This window comes from Amblyomma americanum, chromosome 1 (assembly GCF_052857255.1).
Source record: "Amblyomma americanum isolate KBUSLIRL-KWMA chromosome 1, ASM5285725v1, whole genome shotgun sequence".
NCBI lineage: Eukaryota > Metazoa > Arthropoda > Arachnida > Ixodida > Ixodidae > Amblyomma > Amblyomma americanum.
The window spans coordinates 332406540-332422419 of NC_135497.1; the positions used below are offsets into that span (position 1 = coordinate 332406540).

Below are 15880 nucleotides of genomic sequence, written 5' to 3' on the forward strand. Positions count from 1 at the left end.
GGGGAACGCCCAACACTGCATCATGCATGCAGACAGCCCGGAAAACTCAAAACCTAAAACCTGAGCACTGGGAGGCCGCACTGTCCAGCTCAAGCTTAAGGGCCAAAGACAAATGGTTCACCGAGGGCAGCAAACAGCTAAGGCGCTTGGGGCACTCGACGAAGGGTCCGTCCTAGTTCGGGGGGCGCGAAGCCCTTTATTGAATAAAATGTTTTTGACATCATCATCATCATGAGCGCACAAAGTTGCGAGCTGTCACCGGCCTTACCTAAACTGGACCTCGCTCTGTGAGGGTGAAGGCCAATTTGAGGTTTCGGTCCACTTCGAGAGGTCGAAACCTCATAAGGTTGCTCACCTCTGGCCACATGTGGCCCCGACAGAGAGCGGAAGCGCGTGCCTACAAGTGCAGGCAGGTGGGATGAGAAAGCACTGCGAGTGTTTGTTAAAAATGCCTGCTCCTCTCGCGATACTCTGTGCTACGACGCTGTTATCGACACGGCAAACTTTATAGCAGTTGCCTGTACATCCGCTTATTTCTGGCTTACAGCGGCGGGTATGCCAAACAATGCCGCATGTTGAAGGAAAAATCAGGGGCTACGCGTTAGCATTAGGAACGGCCTGTAGCAGACGACGTCGCCCTTGTTCGTGCTTCGTGAGCACGCGGCAACACTCTCCGAGCAAACAGCCGACGTTCGCGTGATATCACTGAAAAACTGGAAGGTTTCGCAGGCCACTGACGTCACTCGTTTCACCTTCCCTGGGCGCTTGCTCGTCGCTAATCACTCTTGTGCATTTCATAAGCTTTCTCGGAGAGATTTCATCAAAACGTGAAAGCGTACGACACCGACATGAAGCCGTTGATGAATGTTAACTGCATTAAAAAAAGAACTTATTACAGCACCGTGGAAGGCTATCCAAGGCGACAACTTTCTCTGTCTATTGCTACTATAGGGGTGCCAGGCAAGGATAGAGGCACGCAGATGCACTGAAATACCGTCTACCGAGACGGCTTTGTCCTCTTAGAGAGAAACAACCTCGGTAGCGGCTATAGTGGCACCTGCACTCGACATTTGTCTGTATAAAAACGACTGCAGCTCTTGGCCGAGCTGCGATTAAAGATTATCTGGGAAGTTTTCAGATAAACATTCCTATACAGCAGCCAGGACTGAGTCGAATATTGTAGCAGTGGTTAACCGTACTCGTCGAGGATTGTATTGCTTCATTTCGAAGTCTGGCGGTGGCCGCGCATTACATGCTGAAGCAGCTTAAACCTCATGAATTAATTCACCTAAAATACCCGCACGTTGCACTTGTCAGCATGATCACGGCCGTCACTTGCTTGAATGTTCATTTGTGATGGAACAGCGCAAAACAGCGGGACAAGAGAAAAGCGCTTCTCTCTTGTCCCGGTGTTTCGCGCTGTTCCATCACACATGAGTAACCTACATGCCCAAGCTGCTGTCCTGACTTGCTTGAGGTAGAACAGCTTTCCGTTTCCTATAGTTGATGTTTTTATTTGTAAAAAACGTAAGCGCAGTGCCAGGACATGGTGAGAGCCGGCACTTTGAGCGCGCAAACAACTTTCTCATTGAAAGATTAGGGTTCGGGCAAGTTTATCATAGCCCGAACATAGAGCGCGAACCCGCGATAACATACGACACCAATAAAACGTTTCTATTCTTCACAATGCCAAAACGCAAGATCCTTAAGTATACTAATTTAAGTGTTAACGATTTCTTGAAAATATATTTATTCTGAAAACTGTGTCCGTTATGCGCAAAAATTTGGTTTCTACAGTCAGCTATATTTGGCGACAAGAAGAGAAAGCCCTTTTTCATTAATGGAAAAATAGCTGCTCGTTTAAACCAATCTGCTTTTCTGAGCATTTTTGCAATTTGCAGTAAGCATAGTTTATTATTAGACAGTTTCATTGTAAACCAACATTTCCTTCCAATACTTTTTCGCGGAAATTTTAATTTCTGCAGCCGTAATTAAGTTTTAGGTTGAGCACTCGGCAAGCCAATTAAGAAACCTTGTTTCCCGGCATTTCCGCGGAGAATGAAGTTCTCTAGAAACTCGCATAGACTGTGGCGCCATCTTTCTCTCTAAGTAATATTTAGAAACGCTACGGTCGCAGAGTATAGCGCTTGTCCATTTTTATTCTACGAAGAGTATCGGTTGTTGCACGTAGCCAGCATTCATTTGTAGATGCATGTGTAGCTAATGAACGGAATTGGGCATATAGCTTCATATTTTGTACCATAGACGCCAAAATATTGGCCTTGGCTGCATGTTTGAAGCCCGGCTTTTCCTTTATATTAGCAGTTGACTGACTGCATGCGATAGGCGGCTACCTCAGGCGCGCCACAGCTCTTGTTGGGGAGCAGTAAATTGCCGCGTTGTGCGGCCGCCTTGTATTCAAGGCCGAGTGGCAATGACCGCTCCCAGCTGCTAAAGCTGTAGTCACGCGATCAGCAAAGCATTGCCACTATACATGCGACCTTTGTGATTCTGGTGACTTGAGCCGGAAAACAAACAAGGTTGTCAATGGCCGCTTCGTGGATTTTGTTGGTTTTTGGTTTTTGCTTGGCGCGGCTTTCGCGCGCCTACAGGTCAAACGGAGCCGTAGAATCCGATGAACGAGCAACTGGTCTCTTTGCTCAAGCCGGCAGTGGAGGCTACGCCATGGACACGTCGCTGACGCACGGCGGCGCCTGCGATGGATCGACAGGCTGGCTTGCCGAAGGTGCATACGCTTTCATTCTGTGGACAGTGCTGGCAGGGGCTCTCGCGTGGATCTGTCATCGCCTTTTTATGCAAAAAAGGGTTGTTCGAAAGGTAAGGTGTTTTCAACCTTTCGCATGAGATTAGGCGTGAACGCGCTTGAGCTGCCATCTTAAGCGCAGTTCTTCACTGTAATTCAAGAACTTTTGCAATGGTTTTTGTGTCCTCTGTGAAGTACAGTCAGTCGGCTTGCCTTAGCCCACGGCGAGGGCTTTCCTGACTCCATCGCGTACATGGGGTCCCTGTGCTGGGCTTTAGGCACAGGCCTCCATGCAATGCCGCATCATCGAAGCCTCTTCACGAGACTAGCAGTGGCTCCGATTATGCGTCTGCATGTGTATCCCGACGAGCTCTCAAAATTTTCTGGGATGGTGGCGTGGCAAAATCTATACTACCCTTGACTGACTTACATTTCTTCATGTCAGTATAAAGCTTTCGTTTTCTTAAGCCACGTGTGCAATTACGAACTTTGGCTTCTATATGCATGGAACAAAAAAATAAATAAATCTGATCAGCACCGACGGAAACAACCATCTAGTCGTCAGCTTCGTTTAAATTTTACCCGCCACAAAGCTGATTCGCTCCTAACGAAGCCGCCTCTTCGCGCAAACTAATGAAATAGCAGCATAGCTGTCGGCACAGCTGGAACAAATCACTCTTCCACGGTTTCGCTCGCCTCTCAAGAGTGAACATGCCAGCGCGCTGGAGCAGCGCGATACAGAGGTGTCTTTTATTAAGGCGCCATGTTTTTGTGTACGTGTGTTCCTGCTCTGCCGCTGCCAGGTCCGTTGGCAAATACAGCGCAGTGTCACATGCTTGAGCCGCCAGACCACTTGCATAACGTGCTTGCCTCAGGCGGAACCTGTACAGAGGCAGTTTGTGTATCTGCAATGCTGAAACCACAGTGCTTTCCCAGTCATGTAAAGGAACACAAAAAATGAAGGTTGTATTTTTTCTTCGTAACTACAGGAGATTTCCCCCCCCCCTTTTTTTTTTATTGCACTAAAGAACTGGGAAGTGAACGTGTCTTGTTTTATGCTCTTTAAAACAGCTCAGAAACGAGAGGAAATACATCCCTTCTTCGGCTCCTCCTGTCTTTCCGAACGGATGGGTGCCACTACTGCTGTCCACGGACCTACGAGTCAACCAAGTGAAGCCGGTTACTGCCGTAGGTCAGTGACAACCGTTGCCCTGTTTTCCATCGGGCCTGTGGAATTATCTACATATTTTTTTACAGCAGCAAATTAGTTTTTCCCTTCTCCAGTACGGCGTATGCTTAAAGGCAGACATTGAGCAGAAATTGAATTTGGCCTGTAACGATAGACTGCGGCATTCTACCGACAAAGAGACCACTCTCACTGAAAAGGCAGTTTTCATAAGCTACTAATGACGAAGAAAACAAAATACAGGTGTCGTTATCGCCGGCCGATTTCAGTAATAAACTGCGCGTTTTGACACCGAATTTTGGCGCGGATTCCAAGGGCTATGCTATACCCATGAGTAGCGCACTAATGAAGTTGAATATGCTATACCGCCATTCATTTAAAAGTGAAGGCAACCAATCCTTCACGGTGTATACGTCACGGGTTTGAACTGAATGGCAGGGAAATGTTTAAATGAAATTCTCTCAGCCATAAATGCGTCTTTTGCAGCCGGACAAACTCTACCACACACAAAAGCAGCCAAAGAGTGAAATTTAACTCAGAACAGCAATTGGATGGAGTTTGCCCTCAGTGTTCCTCCAGCTTACGTGCGTCACCTTCTGCTTGGCTGCGACTTGCTTGATACAGCGTCAGTGAATTCTGGATAGTACAAGAGATGTAGAAATAGTGTGAATTTCTTTTTGTTTGCACTATGCACGCCTATAAAATGGCGCGTGCCAGCTCATCCAGGGAGCGCATAGCAGGATAGCTCTCCATGAGAACAGGCATCTTTCAGCGTTTGCCTGGTTACCTAATAGTGTTCCCTGAAGTTGGCATATAACCAAGTAGCAGCGAGACGTTGCAATGAGGTTTCTCTTTTTGTTTTTGACAGTGTTCATATTTTTCTTTATTGTACTTTTTGAACGTTTCTGAAACGTTGCAAGTCATCGTTGGAATTACCTTAACCTGACATTCATTAAATATTTTAAGAACATAATGCAACTGTCTCTAAAATGCTGAAGTAACCTTACAAGAGCATGCAGGTCCACGAATTGCGAAGTAAGGTACACTACATGTTGCATAGATCAGTAGCGAGGGTGACACTTTAGTTCAACAGCACACCGCAATCAATACGTACATGAAATTCAATCATTTCCGAACGGATACCATGGAGACAAACTTATGTAGACAGTATTGAAGGTTCCCCTGGAGTGATAGTGATGGATGGGTAATACGTAAAGTTTTCCAACAGAATATTGCGGCTGTGCATGTAATCTATGGCAGGTACATTCCGAGAGATCGACTGCAAAATAATAGTAGCTGATAAACTTCTTTATTGTAAGAACAGTCGGAAAAGTTATGGGACACAAAGCTTGGAATGTATTTCTGATGTTGTTTAATAGTTATGACTTAAGTATTATGATGACGTTAGATTTAGAGCACATTAAAACGATGTTTAATTTCAACATTGAAGTACTGTTTGCGATAGAACATAAAAGATTATTTTTTAATCTTTAGCATTATAATAACATTTTAAACCCAGAAATAACACAATATTTACTTTGAGTTTTACGCTATGCAGGAAGTTAATGAGACAACATATAAAGTTATTTGATAATTGTTAACATTAAAATAACGGTCTAATGTAACATGTAACATTACTGCAACTTACATAAAAATGTTAAAATTTTTGATGTTCAATGCTACGTACCTATTAGTCCTAGCTCGCTGTGTGCCTGATCACCTTTGTCACATCTGCAGCTTATAAATAATCCGAGAGTAGAAATAAACATGACTTGCTCTCGTGTAGAAGGTTGTCCGTGCACGACAAGCGTTGAAGCTTATTTCAAAGACACGGCTCAAGGTTCTAATGAGCTACTAAGTAGCGCTTCCTGCAGTTCAGCTGTGCCGTCGTTTTCACTGGATGACATATTACTCGTGATTGCCGTGTTGTGCAATCAAAACTCTGTAAATTTGCGTTTGACGTTTGAGCAATGTATTGCGTTTTAGAAAATTTCGCATTTTAGCCATATCCACTGTCCGAAGGCTTTTCCGCTTACTTGTACAGTAGTGAGAAAAAAAAAGCTCACCGCACTTATACATATTAAACAAGATGTTCCCCACACAGTATAGCGCCAACTGTCCGTGGTGCGGAGCAAAACCAACACTATATCATGTCACATGGGAGTGCGGAAGAAATCAAGCATTCCACAAACACAAAACACCAAGTGCGGAGCAATGGGAGAGCCGGCTCACCAGCTGCGAGCTAGGGGTCCAAAGGGCCCTCATAGCACACGCAAGCGAGTTGGCCCGACTCAGTGGAGCCCTGGACTAGGGGCCCACCCACGGCCAAGGAGGACCCAAGCTTCAAGACGAAGACTTCGTCCTCTACAGCTACTACTTCCTAAAGGAACCAATAAAGTTTTTCATTAATTCATTAGCGCAGGTGAGGATCATTGAAGCGACGGAACGGCAACGTGCGGCGCTGCGGTTCAAGAGCACAGTGATAACGAGGATGCCAGGAGGTTCCCATTCTTCACTTCTACAGACATCGTTGCCTGCGAAGAATCGTTTATTCTCTCTTTTCTTTGGTGAAAAGACTGCATACTGTAAAGTAGTAATAAAAATGATAAAAAATGAAGATATCGAAAGTGCCGCACGGTGCGATTCCGCCACTCCGGTCATCTGTCACTTCTGTTAACCTTATTTATTTGCCACTATGCACTCTTTCTGGCACTTTAAAAAGGCCTACAGGGTCGCTCAGTATGAAAGGGAACACAGGAGCGCGTGGCCGCCGCACTTGCCGAAGCGCTGCGGCCGAGAGTCGGCAAATCGAAGGCGAAGGCGCATGCGCATCAAGGCCGGCTGCTCAGGGTACTGCTCTTTCCGCACTTGCTCCTGATGCCGCCCATTGCCTATCTAACCAAGTGCCTATCTATAGTATTTAAAACTTTAAGTATTATAATTTACTTAACCGCATTACCAGTTAACATGATTCGCTGGTTTTCGCACGTCCGCAAACACAGGTATTTATTTGCTGAAAACCAGTCTTCTTAGCTCCAAAAACTAGTGTTTAAAAATTAGTGGCGGGCTTCCTTGAAACACGTGGTATATTTACTAATCTGGGCAGAGTTTGTCGAGCTACTCTAAACTCCAATTCAGAGAGCTGTGTGCAAGAGTTATTGGAACTATTTTTTCGCACTGTACTTTAAAAAAATATCTCTGACCCATGGCTTGGCTGGCAACAAAGATCCTATTATTCGTGACAGGATCATCACATGCTTCGCTCGCCGCCTTGTCGTCACGGTTCTGCGAACTTCACAGTGCGATAGAACTTACAAAGCGTTTCAATGAACATAGTGCCTACGGCAACTGGTAAAATGTCTTAGAGGTAGCGTCAAACGAGAAACTGCATCACGACCAGGAAACGCTGCTGCAAACTCACTTGTTTACGCTTAGCACTTGAACTCAACCCGAGATCTTCGGAACGTGTTCTTTCGATTAAATTAACCATGTGGTTGACTATTTTCTTCTCGGCTTCGCCGCCAGGTGTTTCTCCTTGCTTTAGTCAGCAGTCCTCTGAACAGGTTTTTTGAATATTTGATGTGCTAAATGTCGGATCGAAAAATCCCACATACCCAGCAATTCTGGAAAAAAGCATTTTTCAGCGGGAAACATTTTATGAACGCAATTTTTTCATATAATGTAAGATTTCACTATAAGAATCAATATGTCCGCAGCTGACCGCACGGCAGTCTTATATTTCTTTTTCTATTCACGTTTTGGTATCCTCAGTAAAGCAGTCTTAACTGTTTGATGTGGTCGATGGAAACACTTTAAAAGAAAGGTTTGTCTGCATATCAGAATATTTAACGACTACATAACTTCAACATTTGCATAACAGTGTCTCAAAAGTTTCCTATTTTCAAAATTTTTGCCCGAGAAAGCTGGACATGCAGTTTGGTGCCGCAAATAAAACAAGAACAATACGGCTACTTCGGACACATTCGAATTCTCTTGAAGCTGGCGAGAAAGTCATCTCTTCGAAAAGAAGACAGTAAGATACGACCAGAATTGATTAGCATGTGAAAAAATGCGTCGTTCGTTAGATTCATTTCAGTTACTTTTCTCTATATTGTGCCGTATACTGACGGGGGCAGTTTTGCTAACTGGAGAAGACTTCATGCTTGCCACTGTTAGTGTCAACTAGACGAATTAAGAATTGATAAGCATGTGAAGAAATGCATCGTTCGTTAGATTCATTTCAATAACTTTTCTCTATATCGTGCCATGCACTGACGGTAGCAGTTTCGCTAACTGGAGAAGGCTTCATGCTTGCCGCTGTTAGCATCAACTAGACGAATTACGACATTCAGAGTGAAACATGGAATTGTTTCACAATTGTGTCACAACACAACTGTTTTCACTACTCTTCGCTCCCCCTCCCACCCCCAAATCTAGAAAGTTAGTCACAAGTCTGCAACTACCACGTCGAACTGATCATACATATAACCCCTTCCCCGATTTATTTTAGCCATCCGGTTCTTGCTCTACAGAAGAGAAAAAAAACAGTATCACTTGGTTCGGAGTGTGCACCAGGTTTGAATGCGCCTGTGGTCGCTTGCGAAGTTCACCTTCTGATAAGGTTAATGAAGTTCAAGCCGTCGCTTTCACCTATATCTTAGGAGAAAATAAAAATAAACAAAAAGGAAACCTGTTGTCCTGTGCTCTTCTCTGTCTTGTGTAGTGCCGTTTGAGGCTTGTTTTCCACATTCTGAACAAGATTCGCGAGCAGCCCCACCACTCAGCCTTGCTCCTGTGCTGATGATGGCGGTCGCAAAGTATTGGCCTCATAAATTATAAACTCTAGATAAAAAAGATGCGTTGCGTATATTCGCTTCTAAGTGAGACGCTAATTTTCGCGATTCTTCGGTATTCTGCCTTCACTCCTATTTTTTCTTCCGCTTCACGTTAGGCTTCTTTTCGGTCGTGTTTAGGAAAGGACCTGGTGGCCTTCCGCACCGAGGACGGGGTGGCCCACGTGATGGACGCGTACTGCCCGCACCTGGGCGCCCACCTGGGCGTCATGGGCCGCGTGGTGGGAGACTGCATCGAGTGCCCCTTCCACGGGTGGCGGTTCCAGGCGGACACAGGGGCATGCGCGCACGTGCCTTACGTCAGCACGAGTACGCACTCATTGCACCTAACATTAAGGTTGTTGCTCTGTATAGATTTCTTGGTTCCGTACATACCTACTGTATACTTATCTATTCAAGCCTAAATGTGCGTGTTTAGGCAAGAATACCATGAGCGTGTTTTTTTTTTTATCAATGAATACTGCAAAGCAAAGTCTTGAGTTTTGCAACTGATGTCGGGCGCTGGAGGCTCAGTCAGGTGATCGTCCTGTCACTAGTTGTTTACCAGATTGCCATTCGCTGTTTGAAATTCACCCGGGTGACACCCGGGTGACCACATAAAGTGGGACCGTTACTGTGCCCTTTAACTTTTCTGAAAGCTAGTGGTTGAGCATCCGCCTCACATGCGGGAGGTACGGGGTTCGATTCCCATTGCCGCCTGGGACCCACCGGTGATACAACGGCTACAAGGTTCCCCTGGCCTGGTGCTCGGTTTAAACAGGGTGAAATGCTTGGGAAATGGGTCTTTTACCTCACCTTGAGCAAAACGAAAATACCTTGTGCCATGGGGCTCTTTGGCCGCAGATGCCGTTGCTCCATAAAAATTCACTCTCATTAACTCTTCTGAAAGGCAATTTTGGAAATCAATTTTTTCGTATTTTGTGATTTCTATGAAGGCGGGTCCCGCAGCGGTGGCTCAGTGGCTGTTTGGGGGCCGATCCCGGCCACGGCAGCCGTATTTCGATGCAGGTAGAATACGAAGACGTCCGCGTGTTGTGCGATGTCAGAGCGCGCTAAAGAGCCCCAGGTGGTTTAAATTAATCCGGAGGCCTTCACTACGGCGCCCCTCATATATCCCATGTCTCCCTTCGGTACGGGAAACCCCGCAATTTAAATACTGCCGTGAACGCACTTGGCGAAAAATATTATTACACTAGGGCGTGAGTTTCACTGTACCCCAATAATATTTTACCCAGTTTGTTCGACGTTGTAACGGCTACACTCAATACCAAAAACTCGCCGACGGTTACCACGCCTGCCTAACGCGGCATTCAGCGACAGATGGCTGCGGTGGTGAAGGCACCATTTGCCCCGCAATGCAGTGGCGCCTTCCCCTCTTTTTTTTAGAGTCGCGTAGGGTGCATGCGCTAGTTCTCGCCGCTGCGCAAAAAAGGAGGCCGCGAATCCGTAGCGCGGCGAACGGCGCCACTCCCTTTTTCTCCTCGTTTCTCCTTGGCGTTACACCAACAACGTCGCACAACCGGGAAACGCGCTCTCAACAGCTATCATAGAAAATTAGATGTACATTTTTCGTTTGTCTCTCATTCTATTCTTTCCTCCAGTCCCAGCGTTCACGAAAGTGAAAACCTGGACCTGCCGAGAAACGTACGGCCTGATCTTCGTATGGTTCCACGCTGACGGCGAACAGCCTGAGTGGGTGCTCGAAGATATCGCCGAGCTTAGCAGCGGCTCCTTTAGACAGATGTCGAGCTTCGAGACGACCAGTTATGGCCACGTCCAGGACATCGCTGAGAACGCGGCGGACACAGCGCACCTCAACTGCGTCCACCAGGCATCCTGGCTGCTGTCGGCCGACGAGTACGCGCGTCAGGCGGCCACGCCCGGTTCCTGGAAGAGCCGCTTCCTGTCCGTGTTTTGGGAAGCATCCTGGGAACCTAGAGGTTTCAGTGCGTGCGCACCATTCACTTTCGATATGTCAGTCTTCGGCTGGACACTCCCGCTGTTGCGATGTCGCGGCACCATCTTGCAGTTTGGCCCGTACCTGTCCGTCGTGCGCTCCAAGACGGTGTTCGGCCGTTTCGTGTCTGTCATGTCGATGACCCCTGAGGGACCCTTTCGTCAGCACATTGTGCACCGAATATTCGCCAAGCCTGGTCTATTCGCATGGGTGGCGTGCATGGGGATGGAAGTTGGATCCGCAAACATGGTGAGCGCTTATGTTTCACAACGTTCCCGAATTCAGAACAATGAACAGTGTCGCTCTTGACAAGTCGTGTTGTCGCAATAACACAAACAGGCAGTGTGATATAAGAACACAGCGTAATCCTCCATGATGTAAGGAATGAAGAGAGACAGAAATTGAATTTAAGGAAAGGCAGGCAGGTTAGCAAACAAAACGGTCTGGTTGGCTACCCTGCGCTGGGGGGGGGGGGGATGGAAGAGGGGACGTAAATGGGGAAAGAACGGGATGAAGGAAGGATCCTTGCTTCAATCCGCATTTTTGTCTCGCCCTCAACTGACGTTCTTCGACGAACTCCTATTAAGGGCGCACGTATAGTGATGCCTCAACGTATCGCGGATGCATGACAACTGGCATATATTTCTTGTGAACAGCAGCCCTCATAAAAAAAATAACGAATCAAATTATTCGAGTCACGCCACTGCAAAGTTCTGAAGTGCATATTTTCGTAGAATGCAATCAGTAAAATCCTAGATAGAATTAAGAGGGTGAAGTTAGTTAAGGCGGGACATCTGATATGCAGACCAGAATACCAGGGACTTCTCAGGGTAATATACCAGGCGCAACGAGAAGGTAGACATAGCCAAGGCGGCTTAGGAGGAAGCGGATTATTGAGGTTGGGAATCTTGCAGGGGTTTGGTGACAGAAGAGATGAGACAGCGGTAACATTCGAATTCTAGGGACAGGCCTTCTTCTTGCAGGCGACTTTATATCTTATAGAAAACGATAACGAATAGTATTTAGACCATTATAAGCTTTCTGGAAGCTGGTCATAAAATATGCAGACCGCTTAGAAGAACAAGTGGTGCAATTTTTGCTAGTTTTTGTCATTGTGAACTTTTTTCCCTGCGTTGCACATGAAGTACAAGGAGCACTGAAAGTGTACAAGACTCCGTCTGCTCAGGCGCACTGGTAGCGGTTGATGCTGCATCTAGATTAGCGCGCTGTCTCCACTACCTGTAGAAGAAAGCAACTGAAGCGCATGGTGTTGGAAACACTCACTCTTTCCGCGAAAATTTTGATATCGTGTGCTGTTTTCACATCGCGGCGCTCACATTAGCAGTGAAGATACCGCTGACAAGATCATTTCGTTCGTGGTTTCGTTTTCACACCAAAAATTGGCTGAATAGATGTTCCGCGGGATTTTAGATGTTTAAAGAGATTGAGAGTGAAAAATCCTCAGCTTGTACTTGGTAACTTTGAACAGTGCGGCCCCCTTTTCAACTAACTGCATCAAGCGCATCGGTTTCTTGAGAGCCTTGGACGCGTCATGCAAAATGACCCATCCCCCGTATATGTGTATTGCTGAGCGAATCAGTGACCGCTGCCACGATTTTGGCTATTCAATCCACTACTCCTGCTTAGAACGTTGGTCGCCGCCATGCGGCGCAGGAGGAGCACGCAGGGACCGTTACGCGTGTTAGTAAGCGTTCCCATGGTATGCGAGTTTGGTTTTATTAAAACTTGCCGCCGTTGACTCAATTTCCGCCATGCACGGGTGAACTGGCAGGATGGCATTGAAGCGAACCGCCATTATCGACCTCTGCATTCTACTAGTTTCTTGTGCCACTCATCCAAGCTGCGAATACGTGGAAATAATGTAAGAGCAGTGCCAGCGCAGGGCAAGATATGCGGCAAAACGCAGGCAGCCCCCCATATAGCTGAGGCTCGCTGCCCCTTATAGACGGTGACAATTCCCGTATAGTGGGAGGTTCTGTCCCAACGTAAAACCTACGGGGAGAGTCAGTTACCAGAAAAAGTCGATAAAGGACTCCGAAACAACCGCACATTGAATCTCCTGGGTAAATTTAATTGAAGTTGTAAGAAAATTTGGTGGACGCAGCAAGAGTTAAACGCAAGCAGTATTGCATGCGGCCGCTTAGTGCAAATAATTGGTGTTGCCTATGGAATTTTTACGTGGTTGTTTAAAATCTTTTTCCAGCTGGAAAGAGACTTCATAATCATGGCGAACAAGATCGTACTCAAGAACCCGAGCCTCGTCAAGGAGGAGAACGGACTCCCAAAGTTCCGGAGGTGGTACGAGCAGTTCTACAGCGCTAACAGCCCCACGTGGCAGGATGTCCGAGAGCAGAGTTTGCAGTGGTAACCGGCCTGGAGCCCGTGCTAGACTAACGCCACCCGGAGGAGGCAAACTGAAGCGAAGCGTATTCAGCTATTTGGGGCTTCGGCACCAGAAGTGCGTTTTTCTCTATTACGCACGCTCGTACATCGTTCCTGTGTAGCTTTCGTGGGCGGGTTCAATACATAACACAGGACTAAAAGGGACGACGACGAAGCCGTATTCAAAATAAAGCGAAACACGTAAGTACATGACAGATAAAAAATGATAAAAAGCGTAACCACCCCTCACTCTGCACTAGTAACAAAAGAAGGCGTTAATCGTCCAGCCAGCTTCCTGGCGAAGAGGTGGTGTAGTGGAGGCTGGGTCAGACGCTGGTAGGTAAGGCGAGAAGCATCGCAGGGAAGCGAGGGAACCACGACGCCACGCTGTCGAGAAAGCCAGTTGGCCGCAGATGAGGCGTCGACGTGTGCGGCGCCGCAGGTTCGAGGTTGCCGGCGGAGCGAATGCGAAAAGGTTCACGACGCCAGAGCAGCAGAAGGTTGGACGCCAACGTCCACAAGAGATGGGCGATACAGGAACGAGTGATGGGCACGACGGCACACTGCAGGAGGAAGGAGGCCTAGCGTTGCAGATCCGAGGGAGGCCCACGGCAGCACATGCCTGCCGTCCGTCACCTGCCGCCTCCGCGCGTAAATGCCACGCATCCTCCATCGCTGCTCTCCTCAACACCTCGCCCCGAGCAACACGCCAGCCTTCCGCTCCTTGATGATGATGATGATGATGATGATGATGATGATGACCCCGGGCTTAATGGCACATACCCACGGCGGGGCATAGGTACTATGCCACAATTTCCTCCTCTTCGCATTTGCCGCCCCCACTTGCGCGAACACCCGTTCTACGCGGCGCGGCCGACACACGTGACGTTCCCACGCAGACGCACCGCACTCACAAACACCCTTCTTGGGATTTCGCTCACCGCAACTATCGGTGAATGGCTGAACGCTTTCTGGCGCTCCCTCATGAAACGCGTCGTTCAAACTTTTTCAAGATGGTATTGGTGGTACGCGTGCGATAGAGAGAGAAAGAAAACAAACTTTACTGAGGAACTTTTCTTGAGAGTTGCTTGACGATTAGATGAGTGCGGTCCTCATTCCAGAACTCGAGTGACCCGGGCTGCTTCACGAACCTGGTAGATGAGCTTTAGCTGATCTTCCAAGGGTACGCTAGTCAGTTGAGCCTCCCACTGCTCGTAAGACGCGTGTGCGTGTCGTCTTTAAAGGTGCATGCATGTCCACATACCCCCACGAAACGTGTAAAAGTGTGGGACTTGTGTGACACCAGGCGCAGGTGTCCGGGTACTAGATGGCATAGATTTTGCTGTGTTTATGTAGGTTTCAAAGTGCCTTTGTCTGTATTTGACGCCAAGCGGTAGCGTCTGCTGTGCTGACAGACTTATTAAGCGTGCGAAGCTTGTCTCGTCTGTCGCAAAACTTTATAACCCACCGCGCCGTACATTTCTATGCCGCGGTTGACTGCAAACTTTTGCAACAGACGGCGTGTACCTGCAACGGAAACTACTTTTCGCTGTGGGCCTCGAGTACCGCCCTGCGTTTCTTCATAAAGTCTGAGCGATGTGCAGTGAAGAAAAGTAGCAGTGTAAAGAGGAAAGAGAGCAAGATAGCGCTCTGAAGAAGAAGAGCTTATCAACGGAGGCCGAGTGGTCAGAACACATGACATTTTTTTTGGTTTTCGCCTCTCTCTCTGCTCCTCGAAGTACACCTGAGAAGCGAAACACCGGAATAATAATAGCCCGACTTCCTCACTGTTCAGTGCGGGCTACTCTGCAGGACAGCGCGAGGATAACTGAAAAAAAAGGTTAAAGCATGGTTAATGGTTGAACGTTAAACACACGCCTACATACCCAATGCGCAACCCAGATGAATGGCAATTGAGCAAATGCCGTGCAGGATATGGAAAGAAAATGGTAAAATTTAGACTACCAACATTGCTGAATTATTTCGCGAGGGGCAGAAATACAGATTTTGACTTTATTTCATTGAAGAGCCTGCGGAATAATTATGTATAGGACTGAAGTGTCACCACGTCTTAAATTTTGAAACTGTTTGCGCATTTACTTTTTCCTTTCTTTTTCCTTTTTTGCTGTGTTCTTTATTGGTGATGTCTTTGGATCATGCTGTACGTATGGGTAAACATATATACGCTTCACCATGTAAACTAATAATTTCATTACAATGCACTTTATTTTCATGTATGCTCATGTTTGACTTGTTTTTTGTATTCTCCTATCGCACCCATTTTTTATTCTTTATTTTTAACCACTGCAGCATGTAGCTGCACACTGCTTTCCATGTATTGGGGTACGGGCCTTAGTCAACCCTTCTGGCTTTTCGCCCGTGCTCCAAACATCCCTGAGATGTTGAATAAATATTGTATTGTATTGCAATACCTTCATCGCCACTGATTTTTTTCTTTCGTGCACCGAGCTATCTACACACACACAGTGAACAAGGAAGGGAAAAGCCTTAGGGTGCTTGCCAACGTTTCGACAGGAGGACAAGCACCCTGCGGCTTTCCCCTCTCTTGTTGACTTTGTGTGTGTGTCAAGAAACCATATGCCTGCCCTCTCTCTACCATGAGCTATCTACATGTTATGAGAGGTGAGGAATCGAGTTAAGGCGCCGTCCCAATCTCTACCTATGCGCTACCTGCAACATAATGAGAATATCGCTCA

At 47.0% G+C, this 15880-nt stretch overlaps 1 protein-coding gene across 1 annotated transcript; it reads left to right on the top strand.

Annotated features, from left to right (window-relative positions):
- Positions 1-2685: 2685 nt before the first annotated feature.
- On the top strand, positions 2686-13195 carry LOC144120952 (cholesterol 7-desaturase nvd 1-like). Its single transcript, XM_077653784.1, has 5 exons — positions 2686-2838; positions 3836-3956; positions 8924-9112; positions 10405-11009; positions 12985-13195. Exons 1-5 carry the CDS (start codon positions 2686-2688, stop codon positions 13147-13149), a joined length of 1233 nt encoding a protein of 410 aa, XP_077509910.1. The 3' UTR covers positions 13150-13195.
- The last annotated feature ends 2685 nt before the right edge of the window (positions 13196-15880 follow it).

Bases quoted from the DNA above. Each gene is read 5' to 3' on its own strand.
- LOC144120952 (XM_077653784.1), top strand. From the start codon at position 2,686: ATGGACACGTCGCTGACGCACGGCGGCGCCTGCGATGGATCGACAGGC. The intron at 9,113-10,404 runs GTACGCACTCAT...TCTTTCCTCCAG, and splicing joins CGTGCCTTACGTCAGCACGA to TCCCAGCGTTCACGAAAGTG. The intron at 11,010-12,984 runs GTGAGCGCTTAT...ATCTTTTTCCAG, and splicing joins AAGTTGGATCCGCAAACATG to CTGGAAAGAGACTTCATAAT.